The sequence below is a fragment of the Miniopterus natalensis genome, chromosome 2 (genome assembly GCF_054644295.1).
Source record: "Miniopterus natalensis isolate mMinNat1 chromosome 2, mMinNat1.hap1, whole genome shotgun sequence".
Lineage (NCBI taxonomy): Eukaryota > Metazoa > Chordata > Mammalia > Chiroptera > Miniopteridae > Miniopterus > Miniopterus natalensis.
In genome coordinates this window covers 7,057,524-7,080,463 of record NC_142082.1, presented here as the reverse complement: position 1 = coordinate 7,080,463, position 22,940 = coordinate 7,057,524, and the positions used below count along the sequence as shown (strand labels likewise).

Below are 22,940 nucleotides of genomic sequence, written 5' to 3'. Positions count from 1 at the left end.
TCCTGCCATGAAGGGGGCACTCCTGCTGCCAGTTTGGTTGCTGCGTAGTTGTGCGTATGCATGTGTCTGTGGTTGTATGTGTGCGTTCATATGTATGCATGTGTGGTTGTATGCACGTGCACGAGTGGCTGTGTGTATCCATGTGTGATAGTATGTACGCATATGTGGTTTTACATGTATGCATGTGTGCATGCATGTACCTTGCGTGCATGCATGTGTGGCTGCATGTCTATGTGTATTCATGCATGTGTAAGTCAGGTCTCTGACATTCAAGGCAGGAACAGAACGAATGAAAGAAGTGGTGCCTGGTCTTTTACACTTCATGTAACTTTTTTTACTGATGGAGGATGCTCAGCCCTAGAAACAGGACAGTGGCTCAACCTGGTTAAATCCTACCAAACACAGCTTTACAAACAGGGCAGCAGACAAGTACATTGTGCAACCAGAAAACTGAAATATTTTAAAAGGAAGAAAAATCCTGAGCCAACCTTGCTCCAGGACAGCACTGTCCAAAACCTGAGATGACAGAGGTGCTCTGATTCAGTGCTGTCCAAAGTGGGGCCCACTAGTGCAGGCAGCTAGCTACTCAGTACCTAAAATGTGGCTAGTGCAACTGAGTAACTAACTTCTAAATAAATAAAAGTTTTAATTAATTTAGTTCAAATCTCAGTAGCCACACTATTAGTGGCTCCCATACTGCAGTAGCACAGCCCTAAAGTTTAATGAAGTGGGATGGGATGTAAAATCCTAGTCAATGATTGTTCGTAGGTAGGAAAAGGGCAACCCTCACGCGCTGTTCCTAGAGTGACAGCTAAAGCAATTTAATATCTCCCCAACTGACAAAGGAGCTGGTTCTGAGAAACCCAGTCAGTTTATCTGGCAGCAGTCAAGTTACCTGAAGGCGGTACTTGTATTTAGAGAAAAGACCACAGCAGTTAGAAAAGGAAATGTTAATTATGTTAAAATGCAAGAATGTTTATTTTCCTGGAGCCTTTCCTTATGGACTTAACTCTGCCTAAAAGAGGCTTCCTATGGAAGAAAATCTGAAGCCTAAACCAACACAAGCTGGGATGGGGTCTGGGGGTCTGAGTGCTACATGGAAAGGAAGGAGACTAAATGATGAAACCAGAGTCCCGAGCTCTCAATACACTCAACTCTCTCATCAACTGAGCTATGCTTGACAGCGAGTATGCAGCCACATCTGCACATGAACACACTTTCACACGGATGTAAAGGCCACACTTCTGAGTTTAGAAACAGCAAATTTCAGAAGCTCAAACAGCTAAAATGACCTCAGACACCACCCATCCCCCAGTGCCCCCCACCCCAGCCATGGCATCTCCCCTGCAGGTGAGCTCAGACATGACAGTGAGGAACACAATGGAAAATGACATTAGAATGTGACCAGGTGGAAATGTGTATAAAGCTATTGTTGGGGGCACAGGGTAGATGGAAAATCTCTAACTTCCTCTCAGTTTTGCTGTGAATCTAAAACTGTTTAAAGCCACTGTTTCTAGACATGAGATCTAAAATCATGAGTTTAGCCTTTCTGGTGTGTTTTTTGTTGTTGGAAGGGTTAATAAAGTGATTTTTCTGCACATGCAAGAGAGTGTATAAGTCTAGAATAAAAGCCAGAATAATACATAAACAGAAACATTTATAATGTACCAAATCCCAGCTAACAGAAACAAGACACAGTAGGAAAGAGTGTGCAATGTCGCCTGCCATCCCAAACAGACACTGACGGAAAGAAAAAGAGGACCATATATACTCATGAACACCCGAGCTACTGAACACCAGGACTATCTGGGGGCCAGCTCTGACTTCAGGCATCACGGTGGCTGATGGGAAGAGAAGCTGGAGCTGAATGGACCCCTGTGCAGTCAATTTACTCTCACACCTATGACCAGCTACATAGTCTTTTATTGCAGGAAACTCGAAAGGGTATCAGTGGAAAACATCAGAACACTCACCCAGAGTATAGCTTCCAATAGATGGTCATTTTCAGAAAAGACCCAACCTATATAATTTTATTAACCAATGTCACCCCAATAAATTTAATAAAAAGAGGAAAGAAAAAAAAGACCCAAATCCGGTATTACACAGTTAAAATGGGAGTTAGTTAAGTTCAGCGATCATATTTAGAAAACCCATTTTGATTAAAAATTAGTTACAAACTAACTATAACTTAAAAGCATACTTTACTAAAGCCAGAGGAAAAACATGTTTAAGGATACTGTAAAGGTAAATCATTTACCTAAGGAAATAAAAACCTCTGAAATCAGATTCTGTAAAAAATGCAGTAACTTTATAGAAATGAATAGCAATATTGCATAATTCATACAATAAAAGTCAAAACTATCAATGTCAAATTATTGTTTAATGATGTTTATATGAAAAAACATCTTTTGTTTGTTTTCAAGACAGTAAATTTAGAAGGCAGAACATTTCTAAGCCTTACCTTTACAAAAATACTGGTAGGTATGAAACGCCTGAGCAGCTGGTTTGTGAAGTTAGGAAATCTCAGCAAGCTGATGTTGAGAGATGGCAGCTGCTGGTATCCAGCCATGAGAGGATAGAAGTTGTATAACATTTCCTGTTCCGTGCCAGGTAGGATACGTAACCGAATCTAAATCATAAATGTTATAAATATTCAAATATAAAGACTTGCAACATCTATGTTGTTACCTTGGACTATTTACAAAGGACTGGATACCCAAATCTTTCTGAGGAAACATTCTCTCTCTCCTATTCCATCTTCCCAGATCCCAAAGTGTAGAGCTGAATTAGCAAAAGGCAAGGACCACACAGATAATACATTATAAAAAAAGGCGCATAATTTCTATTCTACCAAGGTCTAAAAGGCAACTGTACCAGCTTAAAAAAGAGAACACTCGACAGGGCAATAAATTCTGCAGTGTAGACCAGGTAGATTTTACAGTCACAAAATGTCACAGGATAATTTGTAGAAAAGGATCTTTGTAAACTTGATGTCAACATAAGAAAATTAGTTGTTTCTTATGTTTTCTTTTAGGGATTTTACCTTTGTGGTAAGGTGAGTAACTTCGGGGGGTTCAGGAAGATGTTTGGAAATTTTTAACAATACTTTAGAAAAGAACACAAACTGGTAAGATTCTGGTATCTTACATTATCCAATTATTTATAAGTTAATATGTGAAAAGATCAAGACACTCAAGAAAAGCTTACTCACTTGCAGTGTGCATGTAGGTACATGGCGTGCCACAGGTAATACATGCACGTGTGCACCAACATATCAGAGCTAAGATTACACTTAATATGTAAGTTTAAATTAGGGTATGAACTTACAGTACGCTTCATACATAGTTCTATTTCTCATTTAACAACAAACACAGCCTCAGCACACGCACAGCACAGATGACTAGTCAGGGTAGGTACCTCTAGGTGCTGACAGGTCTGTTCCTCTAATTATGCCCTCATTAATAAAAAGTATACTGATGACAAAATCTCTGAAAAACTTCACTGATAGTGCTGAAAAGAATTAGGCTTTTAATGTAGGTAGTCATGCCTCCAAGCCTCAAATTAAAAGACATACACACACACATATACATACAAACTCACTAGTAATTAAAGGGAAATCTAAGATTTTCAGGAATTCTACTATATAGCCCAAGGGTTTGTAAACTCTTGTTTTTAAGAAGAAAGAACCTATACGTGTGATCTCAATGTGAAAAGGTTTGCCCATTTATTCCACCTCTATAACAAGTATACTTAATCTATAAAAGTAGCTAAAAATTCACTACTATCAAAATCATGGGGACCACAGTCAGTCTTATCAGCCATGTACATAGCTCTCCACTTCCTGGCCACGCTTGGCGTCTACATAAGCAACCCAACGAGATATGACCTCTACCTGTTTAAGACCTGAGAACATGAAGGCGTCACTGGGCTCCACGGAAATCTCCACGTCTTGAACCAAGTTAGTCTTATTCTGCAGGTGGTACCTGACGGGTAATGATTCTCTGACACGTCCAAATGATGGCAGATCTGCAGAGAAAGACAATATAATGCTCTTGGTTAAAAAATAGAGCTCACCACTTATGGGTTCTTTTTGTACATCTCATTGTATAAGACATGGGCTTATTTAAATTAATGATATTACTGCATTCTTGCTAAATAAGAAAATGTTCTGACTGAACAAGAGCCATGGGACTCTAATAGGCCAAGAAGAATCAGAGTTTCCTTCAAAAATGGATTGACTTAGAAAGGGCATTAGACTATCAGGGGATGAATTGTATTTTAGGAATAATTTTTAAATCTACAAAAAGTTTCCCAAAGTATCAACCATGGTTCAAAAAGGAATGACAGACAGTATGTACATCTGGATGGAAGCACATACCACCAACTGTGAAGTATTCCTGCCCAAAACTTAAACCTGAATCTGACCACACCTACAGATCTATTTATAGGACAGAGAAACACCACTTAAAATAATACAATGCAATCAGCAAAATCCAGACTGTAGCAAACTCTGTTAAGACGAATGACTCTGTTTCTTCAACAAGTAAACAGCAAGGAAGGGGGGGAAGTGAAGGTGGGAGAGGCGGCGATGGCAATGGAGTGGGGGAGAGGGTCTGCCTACAGACTTCAAAAATATCCACTGCAAAGCAGAGCCCTTAGGACAAACATTCAGAGTCAACTAGGGAAATTTCCAAAAATGGATTGACTAAAAAACATTCAGAGTCAACTAGGGAAATTTCAACACTGGAATTTGATAACATTAAGACAATTCTGCCAATCTGTAAAGTCATGATAATGGTATTAGGATTACATTTAGAAAAACCACCACTAATGTTAAAGATACACACTAAAATGTGTAGAGATCAAATTCTATCTGGATCTGCTTCAGAATAATGGGGGTGAGAGGAGTGTGTAGAGGTACAGACGACAAGACTGGTCACAGCCGACTTCTGTAAATGCCGGGCGTTTTTCCTAATAGTTTTTAAAGATCTTAGGCACTAAAACCAATACTCCTCCTGGATTCTTGTCATGCAGTGAGACCCGCATGCCGTTACCTGCATTAACATGCAGAGGAATGTTCTCCACGACCACATGTGGCAGGGTGATGACGGTGCTGATGACGGGGATGCCGTCCATGGCCGAGGTCCTGCGGGGAAAGGTGTCACAGTCACATTTCACGTGGGAAGTCAGTACATCAAAACTGGGAACGTGCATATTCACCAACCAGTTGCAAAGGAAATACAGTTATCCATCTCCTAAAACTTCTTTACTGCAAGTGGCTATAAAGCAGAGCTTCTGGAATCGCATTTTTGTTTTGAATGATTCAATTAACATCAATTAACGACGTTATGCCAAGGCTGCTGCTTGGTCCCGGGTGAGGGAATGAGGAGTCACACCAGGATGTCAACCGACTACACCTCAGCACAGCACTCGACACGGCGCCTGGGGGTAAAATGTCCTCGCTGTAGGTGGTCATGGGGTGACTTACACTGTGACCCAAGCACTTGGTCACACTGAGGACAGTTCCCGGAGGAGCCCCAGGCCACTCCCAAGTGCACCTTATATCTGGACAAGTACACAGGAGAACTGAGGAACTGAAAGCATTTTACTGCGGGTGAAGGTAGTGGCCTCCAACGCCCCTGAGATGAAGCGACGGCACGAAACTGCCCGACGCTCTGCCCGGCACCAGTCAGGGCAGGACCGCAGGGCGGCTCCTCGAGTGCGGGGGCCCTAGGAAGGGTCTGCACCCGGAGGCCAAGAGCGGGGGCCGGGGGCGAACGGCCCAGAGCGAAAGCAGCAGCGAGGGCAGCTAGCCTTGCCGCTAAGGAACGGCTCTGTGCCACTACGCGGAAGACGGATCATCAGCGCCTTCATGCTGTTTTAACTCCTGTAAACATATACATTAAACATCGACATGTAAATTCAGAAGTAGGCAAAAGCAAGACAGGTTATTTTTTAAAATAAAAGTACACACTTTCCTTTCTGACTTTTAATAAATGTTATTCGCTGTTTTGTGATTTATGAAGTAGCTGTGCCATAGCAAGAATCTAGCAGGGGCTATCACGCCTCTACCTCCCAGCCCACGAAGACATATAATTCGTATAAGTTCTTGATACGAACTCTAATCTTTTGTCAGTTACATACTGCTAATAACTCTCCAGTTTGTATTTTGTCTTTTCAACTTTCTTTACAATTTTTTAAATAAATTGAAAATGTTCATTTTAAGAAATCCGATTCATCAATTTTAGTGGCTTATACTTTTTGCCTTATTTAAAAGAATTCTTCCCTTCTCTGAAATGATAACATGAGTCTTTTATTTTTCTACTAAAAGTAATAAAATTTGTTTTTTATAATTAGGATTTTAATACACTTGAAATTAATGTTTATATGCAGTGTACAGCAGAGGCCCAATTTTCCCCAAATGGATACCCAACTGTTCACCACCAGCTATAAAAGAGTCCATCCTTTCCCCACTGATCTAAAAGGCCACCTCTGTGAAACAGAATTTCCATCCGTGTGGGTCTATGGATTTATTTTAGACTCTCTCTTCTGTTCCACTGGTTTATTTGCATCACCTAAGCAACACCACAGGGATGACTGCAGTAGCTTTGCAGTAAACCTTGGAATTTAGAAGGGCAAGGACCCCTGCTCAGTTCTTCTGGAGCATCTTGAATGTTAAAAATTCTTAAAGTTTTATAATCCTTTCCATAAAGGTGCTGTACATCTTCTGTTAAATATATTGCTACGTAACTTGTATTTTTTGTTATGTAAATGATACCTATTTCAAAAGTACATTGCCTCCAGGTTATTTCTGACAGGTAGAAATCCAACTGGTCCTGTACACTGATGCTATACCCAGCGACCTTGCTGAAACGCTTACACTTCTAATAACTTTTGAGTCCCTTGGGTATTCCATGGAGACAGTCCTGTTAATCAAATAAGGGCAGTTTCTCTTAATGTTTTAATGGTCCAATCATCAAAATTGGTTTGGCTAAGATTTCATCAGAATATTGTGACAAAACACCAATGAAAAGGGTAGCTGTCCTTTTTAATCTTTGTGTATATGACAAATGTATATGATAGCATGTGGCTTCGTCTCCTCTCCAAGACAGAAGCTCCCAACTATTAATGACACTGACAAACAGCAAAGGCACCAGAACAGCACAGACAGTGAAGAAAAGAGCGTTGACGTAACTTACCTCTTCCAGGAGATGATATAATGTCCCGTCGCTACTCCACCTTCCACATTCCCCACAGACGGGCACCGGAGACAGAAGCACTCGCTGGCGCTCTCTCCCGTCTGCAAGACAACTACAGGCAAGAGCCTTACAATCCTGTGCACTGGCTCACGTGTGGGAGAGCTCACATTCGAGTAAAAGAGCAAGAAAAGGACACCTTGTTATACATCACTTATAGACCTAGACACTAAGGCTCACAGAGTTAAATGACTTCTTCCAGGTCACAAAGTCCTACGCAGCGTTTTTCCTAATCCAGCAACATTCCATTATAATAAGAGCAGGTGAGGCACCTGTGACACATTCCTCTGGGGACTGATGAAAGGGAGAAGTCTGGGGTAAGAATCACATCCTTTGGTGATTATTTTTATTTCTCCAAATTAGTTCATGTCAGAGGAAACACTTCACAATAGGGAATGAACACATCATGTTAGTTATCCCTTACGGTACTCAAAATGTCACTCCAGAAAACTCCTGAGTTCCTCTGAGTGAACACATACTGTTGAGATCACCAAAATGGAACTACACCATATAGGGCCTCATTACTGCCCAATGTGGCTACTCACCTCTCGTGCAAGGATGCGTTCCTCTTGCCAATTTTAATATTAATCTCCTGATAACTAGATAAACACTCATCTTACCTCTTGTGCAAGGATGTGTTTCTCTTGCCAATTTTATGGTAAATCTCCTGATAACTAGATAAATGCTTGTCTAAACCAAGCCCTCCCTACCCTTTGGCAAGCAGTATTGCTCCTTTAAATGCCAGCTGGCAATAGTGCCCATCTAATGCCAACTTCAGCAAATCTACGAGCAAAACGTGAGAATAACAACCAAGTCCTAAACACTAAGCAACTGTTTTTATGGTTTTCCAACGAAGAAGGTTGTGATAAATTAATGGTTATCATTGTAGGTAGATACCAGAAATGAAAAAGAAAAAAGCTGAGGCAATCTTTACTTGGATTAACTACTTTTAAGTAATTTTTAAGGACTGGGAAATGATCATGTAGCCCAGTAAGTCAGTCCCACATCAATTCAAATCTCTTAGAATAGCTTTTTTAAAAAAACCTGGGATGTTCATATTAAATTTCTCCGAAGTCCTCCCTAATCCTAAGAAGTTAACCAAAATGACCACAAACTCTCTTAACAAATAACATTAGGGTCAAATTTATGATCTAAGAAAGTTGTGATTTTCAGTGTGTCAAACACAAACTTTACAGTGCACCAATGCTGGTGTTCTCGGAGGTGGCAGACAGAATAATGTCACCTCCCCAAAAATATCCACATGGTAAATCTCCTGAAAACTAGATAAATGCTTGTCTAAACCAAGCCCTCCCTACCCTTTGGCAAGCAGAACCTTTGAATGTTACCCCGAGTGGAGAAAAGGACTTCACAGGCGAGATGAAGATAAGGGCCTTAAAGCAGGGAGGTTATACTGCGTTATCTAGTTGGGCCCAATGTAATCACAAGGGCTGTAAGAGAGGGACGGGCAAGGAGGAGTCTGAGGAGATTCGACCTTGGAAACAGAGGTCGCAGAGAGCTGAGGACCTTGCACAGCTGGCTTTCAAGGTGAAGGGAGGAGCCACAAGCCAAGGGAGCCAAGTGGCCCCAGAAACTGGAAAAGGCAAAGGGAAGGACTTCCCTGGAGCCTGAAGACTGGCAACCCTGCTAACACCTTGAGTTTAGGACTTCTTAGCTTGAGAATTTTAAGATAATAAAACCTTCTTTCTATTATCTTAAAAACTTGACACAATTCATTAATTTAATAAACACTGATTAACTACTATGAGGCTGGTGACACAGAGTAGGAAGGCACACACACACACACACACACAGACACACACACAGGCACACACCTAACGGTCTTCTGCTAATTAAGTGGGGTGATCCACATTCTCACCTTGGTCCACCTGGGACTCCAGCTGATCCACGGACGTCATAGAGGGAGCGAGCTGGAGCGAGCTGGAGACAATCGTGAGGGCCCAGGGAGAGGCACTTAAAAGGTCTGTCATCAGCAGAAAGGGGATGTCAGCATAGACCCTTTCCAAGTGCTCAAACTGTCACGAATGAAGACAAAAGGTCTGTCAGGAACTACATCAATCCATCCGAATTTTTCTGTTAATTTCTATAACCCAAATGATTTCAACAGGCTTCACAGGACATACCTTTGTAGAAACAAATTTAACTGAGACATCAAATGGAAAGACGGTTTCTATTGTTACAGTTTCATCCTGCAGGTACAAAAAGTACATGCAACGGTTTCTAAATTGCAGCAATACATGAAGTTTAAAAACAGAAGGCATATAAAACCACCTAAATAAACAGTCCCAATTTATTTAGTAAGAAGCTAGGGTTTTCCCTTTGATATCTGTAAGAATCCATGTAGAGAGACCAGAGTACTTTTCCTAATAAATTATCTTATGGTATTATCATCACACAGCAAAATGCTTTCTCACACGTTATTTCTCTCAGGACCAGTGACAGTGGGCAGGGCAGGCACTGCCACCACTTTACAGGAGAGGCACCAGAGGTTTAGAAAGACTGTAAGTGACTGGCCTTAGGCCACAAAGCCAGTGGTGCCAGGCACAGAACCTGGGTCTTCTTGTGTCACACAGACTTAAGGTGAGTAAAACAACGATAACGTAATACGGCCCAGTGTTATAATCACTACTTACGTATTATGTAATGCTCATGACTCAAGGGAACAGATGCCATCGTTACCACCACCTGAAGATCAAGTTGTCACACAGCTAGTGAGTGACAAAGGCAGAAACTGAGCCAAACCTGACCCTGGAGCCTGACCTTAACCAACGTGCCACATCTCCTCTATAGAGTCTGTTCAAAAAACGGGGATTATTGGATCTCTGGAAACAAGCAACCTGCCCTGTTGTTAGAAATCTTTAAAAAAGTCATGCTGGTTAAAAACTCAGGTTGTAATGCCAGATGGATCTGGATTTCAGTCCTGGCTGGACACATACTCGCTATGAACACCTCAGACATAGCGACGTGACTTTGAGAAGGTTACATGATCTTCTTAAGTCAGCTTCACAATCCTCACAGAGTTGTTACGATAATTAAATGAGATAATACACAGAAAGCACTTAACGATGTGCCTAAAACACTATTATTATATGCTTTAAGGTATTTCCTCTTTCAATATCATTGAGCTTTCATAAAGTGTAATAGGTAGGATATATGATCTGCTTATTTCAGTGCTGGGAAAAAGAAAACAGTGCACAGTGGTTCAGTGCACCTAAAGCCTGAGGCCTTGGTGCTTCCCCACAGAAAAGACCTATGGAGATGAAGAAGCAACTCAGAGACCAGCTCAGGTGGCCACCTTGACGTCCCAGATGGTCTGCAAAGCAGACACAAGAGAGGTAAAATGAGATCTAATCCAGTGAAGGGAAAAGCATCTACATTTAAATTTCCAAAAATGTCTCCAAATAACACTAGGACCTATAAGATGCTCCATGAGAACAGTGCTTCTTGGTGAAATAATTTTTAAAAGGCAAACACTATAGCCTTTTGTGAAGATTCTCAATGCAGACTGAATGCTGTGCTAAGTCCTGAAGTAAAAATACCTAACACCTTTCAACCCAGTATTTTCCAAACATATTTGACCAATTAACTCATTTTTGTGTAACACCTACTTCTATCTCCCAGAACTGTGTCCCTTAATGGCACCTTGGGAACAGATTGGCTCAGAGAAGAGCACACACACTGTCTTCTCTAGAGAAGGGCATGTGCCTCAAACAGTGTCTGAGGAGAGGATGCTGTTTGGGTGCAACAGCGAGCACCCTGCTTTAGCTGACCCAGGACAGTTACTGGGCAGCAAGCAATTTTCAAAAGGTACCTTTCCATAAACTTCATGATCAGAAGCAGAAATGTCATTCACAGCTTAGGACCTAACGCTGCAGAGAACTCTAACATTCTTATTTTACAGCTAGGGCAACCGAGGCCAAAAGAAGTTGCAGGGCTCGCCCGAGTTCCCAAATTAGGAGGCAGTGCTGAAATTAGCACCCTTAGCTCCTAACTCACCATCCCCAGGGTTCTTTTTATTACATCAACCTAGGTCAGCGATTTTCAATTGGTGTGTGGCATAAATTTTTAAAATATGCTATACCCGACTATTTACGCACGGGCCCCGACCTCTTTTCCCTTGTCAAATAAAAAAATGACAAGAGCCAACACAACAAAAGCAGTCTGGCGTGAATGAATCAAAATCATACCTATTTTTGTCAGACTGACATAAAATATGTTTTTTGTTGGGTGCAGAATTTTAGCAATTAATTTATGTGCCGTGAGATGAAAATGATTGAAAAACGTTCTGGGTGAAACTTTTGACGGAATATTCCATGCCTTCCTCCCTCCCACTTGGGAATTACTCCTAATTCTCTTAGAAAATACTCCTCTAATTCTCTTAGGATGGTCTTGCCTCCCGGTGACTTTTAAAGAGCCCACTGCCCAGACTCCGCAGCAACCAAACTACAAATCCCCAGATTCCTGGGCCAACTCTGTTGCTGGGCTGAGAACCCAATTTCTAAAAAAATGCTGAGACAACAGGGCTGCCAGGACTAAGGAGATACTAAAAATCACAATTTTCCATTAATAAAAGAGTATACAAGCATTACATAAAACATAGTTAAATCTATATTTAAAAAAATGCCCCCCAAATCTCTATAAATAGAAACTAGACCAGTAAGAATTCCAAAGAGTCAAGAGCAGCTGCTGAGCTGTGAACTATGACTGACAGCTTCCCTATTTTCACTCTCTTCTTAACAAATCGACTTTAAGGACCTACTGTAATAGAAAAAATACTTCATAAAAGGAAGCCTCCCTTCCTCCAAAACCTTCTACATATAAGCCAACTTACAGATTTTATCCAATGTGTGACTCTGTAAAGAGCAGAGAGGTTTAAAATCTCAAGACTTATCTTCATGAGACCTCAAACCTGTTGATTCTCATGTGAGAAGTCATGCCAGCGTATCTGCTATTGTTTCAGCAATGACTGCCTTATTATGTTGTTTATAATAAACATATATGATTAAAAAAATCAACAGATTTTAATTAAAATCTGAAATAGACTATAAGCACCTAACTGCTTATTTGAGAAGTAAACTAAAATAACATAAGATACTCCACATGATGCTTCTTGGAGGACCTACGAAAAGCAATACCTTGTGACACTTGCAAACGATTTCTTTGTCTTCAATAGTAGTGTTGATCAGGTAAGACACATACACAAGAAACATTCTGGAGCCCACCGTTCCACAGCGGACGTATAGCGTTTTTTCCAGCTGTCACAAAATGAAAGTGTTTAATTTAATCACCATTCCAGACGCCCACCTTATATAATTTACTGTCCCTGCCAGTGTCAGAGTGGGTCACTGCTACTCCATCTCCATCTTCACTCCCAGCTCCCCCAGAAGTCTGTGTGGTTGGTGTGGACAAAAGTGGACTGAAAGATGATTTCATGAAGTTACAAACCTAGTGTTGTATAGATCTTAGTATTATTTAGTTATTCTATCAGGCAACTAATTCTCTGTATTAGAGTTGTTTGTTCTAAAATCCCTTGTATAAAAACTGAAGACATTTTACACATTTAAACGTGTCAAATGGCATAAAATGTGCAGTAGTTAAATCACTTTTTTAGTCTCAGCAAATGCTATGAAAATGCTCTAAGACTCACTACATATTTATACTGCAAGCGCACACATTTTCTCTCCGGTCACTGCTGACCAGGTTTACCTGCTCCCCTGGACGGAGGTCTCCAACGGGAATGTCAGTGAGCAAGGCCGGGCAGGACTCGTCGCACAATTCTGTTCCGTGGAGAGTCACCTGCGTTTTCTGAGTTAAATTGGCATCCTGTCCTAAAAGTATTAACAGTGGTGTTTTAACATCCAGAGAATCAAATGTTATCCTAATAATACTGTGTAAAGTGAACTATATCATGACCATATTTTAAACAAACTTCCTGGAATCGACGCCAAGGGTGTTTATGTTGCACTGATACCGACCAAATTTAAAAGGAATGCTTACCGGGTTTTAAACCAGCGGTGAGCTTCACGTCTCGGATTTGGGTCTTTTCGTGGGACTGAACAGTCACAACCAAACAATACATTTCATTTGTCAGGGCAGGAGGGTCATGTCGCAGATGTACCGAAATGTTTGGAACTCTGGAAATGATCCTTTGGGGAAAAACCGTAGCTAGGTAACTGATTGTTTTAAAAACAAATGATTCACACAAAGAATTAAAGAGAAATGCGATGACCTTTGCAATCTGCCTGGCAAGCTCCACTTACATTGTGTTGGCCTGAATAAGGACACTGTCCCAGTGGACCTCATTGTCGGGGAGCCTGGGCCGTCTCTTGAAAGAGCGCGAGGCCTGCAAGGCTTCCTGGGATGAAGCGGCATCTCCTCCTCCGCCCTGCCAGTTTAAAACCACGCACCTTCCGTTCTCGTGGCCCAGGACAAGATCCACGGAGGTGATCTAAGAAAAGCAGGTCTGTCAGATGTGGCGACTCATTCTTGTCACCAGCCCCTCTCAACAAATTACATCAGAAACTGCTGGTCTATGAAATTTATCTAGAAACGCAGTGTATGAGAGAAGTCAGAGCACCTGCTGCCCTGGCAGGGTGGCTCTGCTGGTTGGAGCTGAGTCCTGCACACCGGAAGGGGCGGCTTCGATTCCCAGTCAGGGCACATACCCAGGTTGCAGGTTCGATCCCTGGTGGTTGGGGTGCAACCGAACCAACTGATGGTTTATATCAGTTTCTCTCTCCTTGCCTCCCCTCCCCCTTCCTCTCTCAAAATCAATAAAACAACAAAAACAAACACCTGTGGTTAGAGTCCTATCCTGGCCATCACTGAGCTGGGACATTGGCTAACAGCATGCTAGGTTTCAACTTCTTTGCCTTTAAACAGAAATAACTTCACTTCTTAGCTAGGATGCTGACTTATGATTTTAGCATCTAGCATAGTGCCTGACATAAGAGATGCTCAATCAGGGGCTGCTGGGCGAAATAAATGAATGTTTTGATAACTATTAATATACTCATAACCTAATTCCACACATTTTTCCTGAAGACATCTGTATTAGCAACGAAATTCTTTACTAATCGAATAAATGCTCCTTTCAACTAAATCCTTCAACAAACGTACTCAAAATAGTATTATTAATTACGATTTAAACCTGATAAGCTTCCTTAGGTACCTTGTAAAAATATGTAATTAGGGATTTAGTGAAAATCATGAAGACTTTCTTAAATGAATAAGCAAAATCTCTGGACACTGGTTAATAATAAATCCAACAGACTCACAGAAATTGTTAAGGGAGTACTGGTACTACAGTCATGTTTCTGTCTTAGAAACAGTCCCAAGTGTACATCAGCCAATCATTCTCACTCAAACCATGGAAAGCCCATACTTAGTAAGCACTTACCATATGCTAATACAATCCAAGCAATTTACATTACCTAATTCATTTTATCCTCAAGACACACCAGGAGGTAGGTACTGTCCCTACCCCATTTTAAAGATGAATAAACAGAACAGAGAGGTCAAGGAACACCCTAGGGCCACATGCTGGGAAGCTGGAGAGCCGGGATTTAAACCCACATAGTTTTGCTCCAGTTTATGCTCAATAAAACCATCCCTTTCATCATCCATGTCTGAAAGGCATTTTGATTAACTAAATTACATGAATCCTTTAAAATATGCATCTTCATTTTTTTCTTTAAAAATACGCAATTAGCAATGTTTACACATCAAAATGATGTAAATCTTTAGAATTGTCATATTACACAAAACATAATTGCTCTATCATATAATACATATATTTTATTTAAAATTCCCTAAGGGATTATGCCACCATTAAGAAATAAGGTTAGTCTTATGTGCCTACAGGAAATTATGCCTAATATGCACTATTAAGTAAAAGAGCCAACTGCTGAACACTATGCACAGTATGTTCTCAGTGAAAGGAAACCTCCCAACCAGTATGAATGGTTTCCCTTGGCTAGTCCAAAGGGCAGGTTTTCATTTTTTACTTAATCAACTTCTGTATTATTTGAATTTTTTTCTGACATACACATATACTTTCATCATTTAAAATATCTCTTAAATAAATGTCGTAACTAACCTCAATTTTCTTTCCCACATCTTCAGTTTTTGCAACAAATTTAAATAAAAACTTCCTCGTTTTACCAGGAACTAAGCACATCTTTCCCTGAGTCAAATTTTCTAAAACTTCACTTGCTTTGGATGCTTCCTGGATTACACAGAACTGGTTGTATTCCTGAAAAAGAGGGTAGCAAGAGCCACAGTATAAACATCAAGTGTCGCATGTTTTGCTTACACTAAACACCCAGTGAGCGAGAGCTCGGTAAGTTTATTCCACTGAAACTGAAGCATCGTGAAGGGTTATTAATGAAGGAAGTTTTAATGCAATGCAGGCACTTATCCCCTCACTGCTGCACAGGACCGAGACAATTCACTACACACAGGCTGTTCTCTAACTTCCCTGGCGAGAACGGAGGCGCTCTCTGCTGCACTGGACGCTGCTGCCCCCCTCCAGCGAGCCTTCCACTGCCCGGGGACGCTGGTCTCCTGGCGCTCATCCTGCGCGACTCCAGCTTCCTGCTCCCTTCAAAGGTTCTTCCTTCTTGTCCCCTAAACTCAGGGGTGCCACAGGTTCCCGCTCTGGGCCCGCAGTTCTTCTTTCCTGTGTTCACTTCGGTGCAGTTTCTCCATGTCTACCTCTTCGGCACCTCTGTGCTAACGGCTGATGTTTCCCACATAAACACTAATTCTGTCCTATTTCCTTCACTAAAAGCTCACATCCACACTGACCAGAGGGCAATTCCCCTACGGTTAAATTCAGCACGTCCCAAACTGCAGGTAAATCTTCCTTCCCAGAGCAGCTACTCTTACAGATGAGTGAATGAGGACCTGCCCGGCTGGCGAGGCTCAGCGATTGGGCATCGACCTAGGATCCAGGAGATCGTGGTTCGATTCCCGGTCAGGGCACAGGCCCAGGTTGCAGGCTCAGTCCCCAGTAGGGCGTGCAGGAGGCAGCCGATCAGTGACTCTCTCTCATCACCGGTGTTTCTATCTCTCTCCCCATCTCCTTTCCTCTCTCTCTGAAATCAATCAAGATATATTTAAAAAACACCTGCCCTGTACAAACCTATGGATTCACCACTCCCATCCAGGAGCTACCTTCTACCCCAGCAGATAGATTACCTTCAGAGAAAATTCTTAGAGTTACTTTTATACTTTCCCTTTAATTTTCATTTCTATTCCATGCTTGTGAAACCTAAGAACTATTTTTTTTGTAATTTGTATCCTGAATTTCAAATAACACATATTCAGAACATGATCTAACTCTAAAATTAATAGTTTTACATTTTAATACTTTTATTAGTTTTTAATTTTAGAAGTAGTGTATGATTGTTTAAAAAAGGAAAAAAATACAATAGTAGGATATGAGCAAAGTGAAGTAAGAGTCTATATACCAACCCTAACTCCAGATTTAGGATATTTCACGGTGAACAAAAATTTCCTGTCCTCGTGGAGTTTACCTTCTAGTAAGAAAACAAGTATTTACCAAATAATCCCCCACATAGTGAAACCACAGCTGGGACAAGGACTGTGAAGGGCTTTGGAGCCTGGCAGGTCAGTGGGTCATGTGGGTCAGGGAGGTGTCCTTGAGGAAGTGAGGCTCAGGGGCGATAAAACAAGAGGAAAGGAGCCAATAGAGAGAGGAGGGAAGCCAAGCGAAGCGGGTGAAGCAGCACATGCAAAAGTTCCCACCCCGATAGCGCCAGGTCTCACTTGTATCTGAAATCTGTAACCATGGAAACAGGACTCACAGAGCAGGATGGTCGTCACCAAGAGGTGGGGGAAGTGGGAGATGCTGCTCAAAGAGCGCAAACTCCCACTTATAGATGGAGAAGTTCTGGGGATCTCATGTACAGCACGGCGACTAAAATGAACAACACTGTATATGTCACTGACAGCTGCTGTGTTCTCACCACACACGCGAGATGACTGTGAGGGGATGCATGTGTTACCTGACCCTACTGTGGGCATCATTTTGTAACATGTATGGGCACCAATCACCATGTTGTACACTTTAAACTTATACAATGTTATATGTCCTATGTCAATAAGAAGTAAAGTAAAATAGGTTTTGGCCTTTTAAAGAAGGCCTGTCCTTTATTCAGCCCATCCCCTTTTTTGTCCTGTACACACTCAGGAACCCAGCCTTATTTAAATGTCACTCGAATCCCTTTACTTCCCACCACTAGCATCCTATCCAAATCCTCAAACAAAAGGTCACGTACGTAAGAGGAGGTGTCCTTTATTCCTGCATTCATAAAAGTAGCCTCTGGCTGGTTTCCGTAATATTTCTTTCCCTCTATTTTGCTACTGGAATAAAACTTCTTAAAGCTTTTGCTTTAAAATTCTCAAACGTTTCAGGTTCACCAAGATATTAAGAATATTACAGCTCTTGACACTTGCTTGCTGGTTAAAGGCTCAATATACTTTCTGGGTGACCAGAGGTAATTATCTATTAAGTGACCTTATAATTGAAATAGTTGGAACATAACTGAGTACTTGATTAGACTATATCACACTATGAAAGTGTTCAAATATAGGAAATATAGCATGATCCCAATTATGCAGAAAAAAGTTGCTTATCTATGTGTGCACTGAAAATGTCTAGGCCGTTCAAGAAGTTGGCGGTGTGAGCTCTGGGGACTGGAGGTGGCGCAGCACAGATGCACATATTTACTCCTCACTTGTATCTACCCACCTCAATTTCTTTAACATCAAACATAAAATAGGTTAATAATTTAAAATTAGTATCAGTGCTAGATTGTAAAACAAATGATTTTGAAAACTATATTCATTCTGAATATATCTTATTTGGAATTCAAGTTACATATAAAAACGTATAGACAAAGTTCTTAGACTTCATAAGCATGGAGTGGAAAACAAAAATTAATAGTAGGAAAAATGTAAAATTTGAATTACTGATCCAGAGGTTGAGAACTATACATATATACCCTAATTTTTGTTACTACAAAATCATTAAGACCTAAAATTTACTAAGCTCATTTTAGCTAATTTAACAGAAACTACAATAAGTTATACACAGTAAAGACACATGAAAAGGTAGCATTACCTGATTATTAAAGCTGACACAGAGCTTAGAGAACCTAATGGGATGCGGACAATCAGCCTTAAGATAAATATCAAACTGCACAGGAACATCAACGTGGAAACTCGGGGCGTGGAACTTGGCTTTGCATTGTACTAGGAATAAAACAAAGGGCTGAGTCAGACACCAGCACACTCCAGACACTCACACATGACTCTCCGGTCCAGCTGCTCTGCAGAAAGGACCCACCTACACCGGAAGTTCTCACCGACTGCTGCAGGGAAGCACTCAACAGACACAAAGGGAGCTCACTTTTTAAAACAAATCAGGTTTAAATAAACTACAGTTCCAAAACCATCTTTAATTTTAAAAACATAGTTGTTCCTGAAATATAACTGGCATCTAATTTTAAAGGGAAAAGAACCGTTTTGTTACTTTTAATTTATTTCAAAATACCTGCCCTAGACAGTAAAGCACTTATCTTTTAAATAGCAATCTTTTGAAATGTGTTTCAAATAACACCTGAACAAATAACAAATGAACAAAGTAAATACAAGACATACACACTATTTAAAATTTTGATCAACAGCGGAAAATAAAAAGAAATCAGTTTATTTATAAAATGACTACACTTTGAAAATTCTTCCTTTGACTTTTATAATTATTATTCTGCACCTATTCACTCTGTAGAAATAAGGGTGATTTCTCTGACATAATACGCTGATGTTGGCTACCCACCAAATGGCACGAAGTCCTGTACTCCTATTGTGAAGACGTTGCTGCCGGCCAGGGAAATCCGGTCTGCCCACAACTTCTGAGCAGTTTTCACGGCTACGCTATCACAGTCAGGCTCAGGCTCAGGACTTTCGTTCTGCACCAACACAGAGTCAAACAGTTGTTCAGCCAGTTATAAAATATACAAACGCAGAGATTCAGATCTAGGTATACATATTCCTAGAACTTATTTTACATAAAGAATTCCCACCTACCATTAAAACATTTATGAGGTTCTTTTCTATCCGAGATTTCTGGTCATCTTTCAGAGTTGAAGCTAATATGAAGGAAGAGGGGGAAAAACTACAATTGTAAGACAGGCAAGTAAGTCTACCCCCATTTAAAATATTATAAACATCTCTGCCAAGCACAATTCCAGAAAACTGACAGCACAGCTTTCTAGAAGTTAACCCAACACTTTGTGTACTTGCATTTGAAGTCTATATGAAAAATTGTTTTATACTATGTTTCAAAAAGGCAGAAGAATTTTGTTTTTCTCAACTATGAGACCCTAAACTGTTATAAGTTGCATGAAAGGTGTGAATCCCTTCACTTCACGAAGGGACCTGCACAGCAAAAGCAAGACCGAGTATTTGAAACAACTGTTCTCCCAACTTTAAGAAGCTTCAAGTTGCTAAATAATCTTAAAAATTCAGAATTTTACTGAAAGAACAAATTACCTCTTCCAAGGAGTTCCAGGGAATAAGTAATGTAATCCTTTAACTGGGCCATGAGGTAGGAACACTTGAGAGCTGTGGTCAATATAGATGTGAGCAGAGTCCACCACCCTTCACTCCGGTAATCACACATCACATAATCCAGCAGCCTGGAAGATACGGGACAAGACAGACTGGGATGGCTTCCTAAGACAGGGTGTGGAGAGTCCCGGGAGAAAATAAACTGCCTCAACCTTAGAAAATCTTACTGAAACTGTTAACAGGTGTTCTCTAGTCAGCTAAATGATTGAACTAGGAGACAGTACTTGAAAAAATATTACAGGAATAGAGTTTAACAGAAGTAGAAATAAATATGGAAATAATAAACCCTTCGATACAAATTTCTAATTTCACTGTAAGGTAATCAGAATACTTGTAAAAGTAAACAGTGAACAGGACTCACTTCAAAGCTTTGGTATAATCCTTTGCATAGTAATATTCCTCTCCCATCTGAACCACTATAAAGGAAGAAAGATTTGATGTACATAATTTAAAATCACTCAAACTTGACAAAACTATGGTATGTTATGGATACATACTTAGATGACTTTTCATTCTTGGACACTTATACTTCTTAAATTGTGCAACAGCGTTGCTCAGGAGAGTTATTATTATTTCCTGTTAGAAAAGATAAAGTGTGAAATGCTCTGATAAAAACAACCTTATGTTTTTCCTTGAATACTCTAATAGGTGAAACTGGGGAAAAACTTACAGAGTGAACAACATTTCTCTCTTTCAGCTGAATGGCAAGAATTCCCACCTTCTCTTTCTCAGGATCAGAAAGATCAAAGCCTATATCAGATAAGACGCAACCCATTTTAGATAGTTCATTTAACATAAATCCTTCACATAAACAATGGGTGTGTGCACTCCTTGAATCCTGTACTTCAATATAATGTCTCTAAAATTCTTAGACATTCTGGAATGTTAAAGGCTATAAGAGGCAGCTTTATTAGCGCGGTAACTTCTCTGTGACGTGTTTTAGAGAGAACATCACTGAGCTCAGTATTCTTTTGCCAAGTGGAATCACCCACCCGAATGATGACACCAACATTACTCTCTACACAGAATGTACTTCCTGGAGATTACAGTAAATAAATCCTCAATGTTTGCCACAGAAATTGCTTAAATTAAATTAAGTATACATAAAACACAAAAGAGATGCAGGAAATTATTTTTAAGTTGATACCAGTGCTGTCTTAAAATGTCAAATAAGTTATTAAAGTAAAGACAACAGATGTCCAGAACATTTTAATTGTATCCACATCTTTAATTTTGTTATTCTGAGTTGCAGTGATATGAACAAAACATCCTAAAAACTAAAAAACTGAAAATCTTTTTAAAAGTGTTCACCTCAACATAATTTGTCACGCCTAATGCAGCCAGTGGAAACATTACGATAGCAATCTTGGCCTTCTGAGGCCGAGAGAAGAGGGAGGAGGGAAATACTACTTACTTAGCACTCCTTGTCGCCATGGTCTTTGTCCATAAAAGTCGAGAGCGCCTGTCTGTGTTTCCAAGGGATCAGGACTAGGATATGTTACCGAAGCCTGTGAATTAAAACACAAGCCTAAATAAGAGTCTGTGTGACCGTCACAAACCAACTCTCCCTCAACTTTTGATAGAATAAAAAAATGTTCATAATACAAATACCAAACATATTCAAATTATCAAAGTCGTGAATAAATTAAATTTTCACAAAAATTAAGCCAAAAGTATTTCCTTCAATGTCCTGGCAGTCTCAAAGAAATTAAACTGAATAAATCAGCCTCATTCTGACAAGTGAGTTCATGGTACAGCAAGTCCTCGAATAACATTCGAGTGATGAAGAGCCGTAGGGACTTAACTTGTTGAATGTCAATCGCCTGTGGCGGAACTCGCTGCGTTACACATCAATCATTTCGCTTAAAGTCGCAGAAACTACCAACAACGAACGTTAAGCAAAACTTACTGTAGCTATCACATCTTTTTTTTACTTTTGCTATAACAAACGAGTAAAAAATATTATGTTATCATTGATGTTTATTCCATATATGTAAGTGCTTTCTGTGAAAATGAAAATAATTTTATAAGTAGTTTTAAAAAGACACCATTTTCCTTGATTCTCACTTGTGCTTAAGTCCTGGTATTGGTAGAGAAGGGATACTTTGGGCACCAGAATTTACAAATTTATACTGCTTTATTTTTCTTTATAACTTTTCTCCTCTGAAACTAAAATGTATATAAGAACATTGTTGAAAATTGCAGAAAACATCCAAAAGCAAAAAGATAAAAATTTAATTTACCTGTAAACCTACTGCCACTGTTAACAATGTATACCTGATTCTTCCAGAGTTTGCATGTAAACATTTATCAACTGGAATAATTTTTCACCCTTGCTTTTTTCATTTATATCTATTTTGTACATTTCACACATCATTACATAGTCTTCTAAAACATTATTTCTCATGGCTGCCTGCTGTTCCACATTTTAAAAAATCTCCCCATAGTTATTCATCTTATTTCTATTTTACACTACAATTAATAAATCAGTCAGAACAACTTATAAATAAATCTTAGTACTTATCTCTTGGGATTTCTCTGCTTTAGGCTGCCTGAAAATTAAATTCTGGGTCAAAAGATATGCATGATCTTGAGGCTCCTCAAATTATTATTTGACAGAAATATTATTTTACATTCCAGCCAATGACATTTGTTAATATCCATTTCCTCATGTCTTATAAAACCTAGTTTTAATCAATTTCCTTTAAAAATACTGTGTTCAAAATACAATAGACCAAACTTTTAAAATATAAACCACGCAATAGAGTTACAAATCATATACAAATAACATGGTAGGAAAATAGTTATATCATGATTTCAGAAAAAAAATCATGCATTTAAAGTACTAACATGCAAACTGCATTTGGAAAAGCTTTTTAAGTTATACTGTTGACAATATTTACCTATCTTCAGAGAAGAAAACTGCACATTTTAAGTAAAATCAAAATGACTTAACAACATGAATGTTGTCAAGTCACCATGTTCTTATTTCAAAGGTGCTTATGGGGA

The 22,940-nt window shown here is 39.9% G+C and overlaps 1 protein-coding gene across 5 annotated transcripts in view; it reads right to left on the bottom strand.

Moving 5' to 3' along the window:
• TRAPPC11 (trafficking protein particle complex subunit 11) overlaps nucleotides 1-22,940 on the bottom strand; it is a 38,305-nt gene that overhangs the window by 2,305 nt on the left and 13,060 nt on the right. For all 5 annotated transcript variants that reach the window (XM_016218309.2, XM_016218308.2, XM_016218310.2 and 2 more), the window contains 19 exons: nucleotides 21,346-21,439; nucleotides 20,602-20,681; nucleotides 20,429-20,507; nucleotides 20,293-20,347; nucleotides 19,854-19,999; nucleotides 19,389-19,450; nucleotides 19,138-19,270; nucleotides 18,424-18,554; nucleotides 15,373-15,528; nucleotides 13,535-13,722; nucleotides 13,272-13,420; nucleotides 12,981-13,102; nucleotides 12,410-12,529; nucleotides 9,398-9,463; nucleotides 9,133-9,289; nucleotides 7,200-7,311; nucleotides 5,055-5,146; nucleotides 3,893-4,026; nucleotides 2,462-2,629 (listed from right to left, as the gene is read on the bottom strand). In XM_016218309.2, coding sequence (XP_016073795.2) covers nucleotides 2,462-2,629; nucleotides 3,893-4,026; nucleotides 5,055-5,146; nucleotides 7,200-7,311; nucleotides 9,133-9,289; nucleotides 9,398-9,463; nucleotides 12,410-12,529; nucleotides 12,981-13,102; nucleotides 13,272-13,420; nucleotides 13,535-13,722; nucleotides 15,373-15,528; nucleotides 18,424-18,554; nucleotides 19,138-19,270; nucleotides 19,389-19,450; nucleotides 19,854-19,999; nucleotides 20,293-20,347; nucleotides 20,429-20,507; nucleotides 20,602-20,681; nucleotides 21,346-21,439 — 2,244 coding nt within the window. The remainder of the gene's footprint in view (nucleotides 1-2,461; nucleotides 2,630-3,892; nucleotides 4,027-5,054; nucleotides 5,147-7,199; nucleotides 7,312-9,132; nucleotides 9,290-9,397; nucleotides 9,464-12,409; nucleotides 12,530-12,980; nucleotides 13,103-13,271; nucleotides 13,421-13,534; nucleotides 13,723-15,372; nucleotides 15,529-18,423; nucleotides 18,555-19,137; nucleotides 19,271-19,388; nucleotides 19,451-19,853; nucleotides 20,000-20,292; nucleotides 20,348-20,428; nucleotides 20,508-20,601; nucleotides 20,682-21,345; nucleotides 21,440-22,940) is intronic.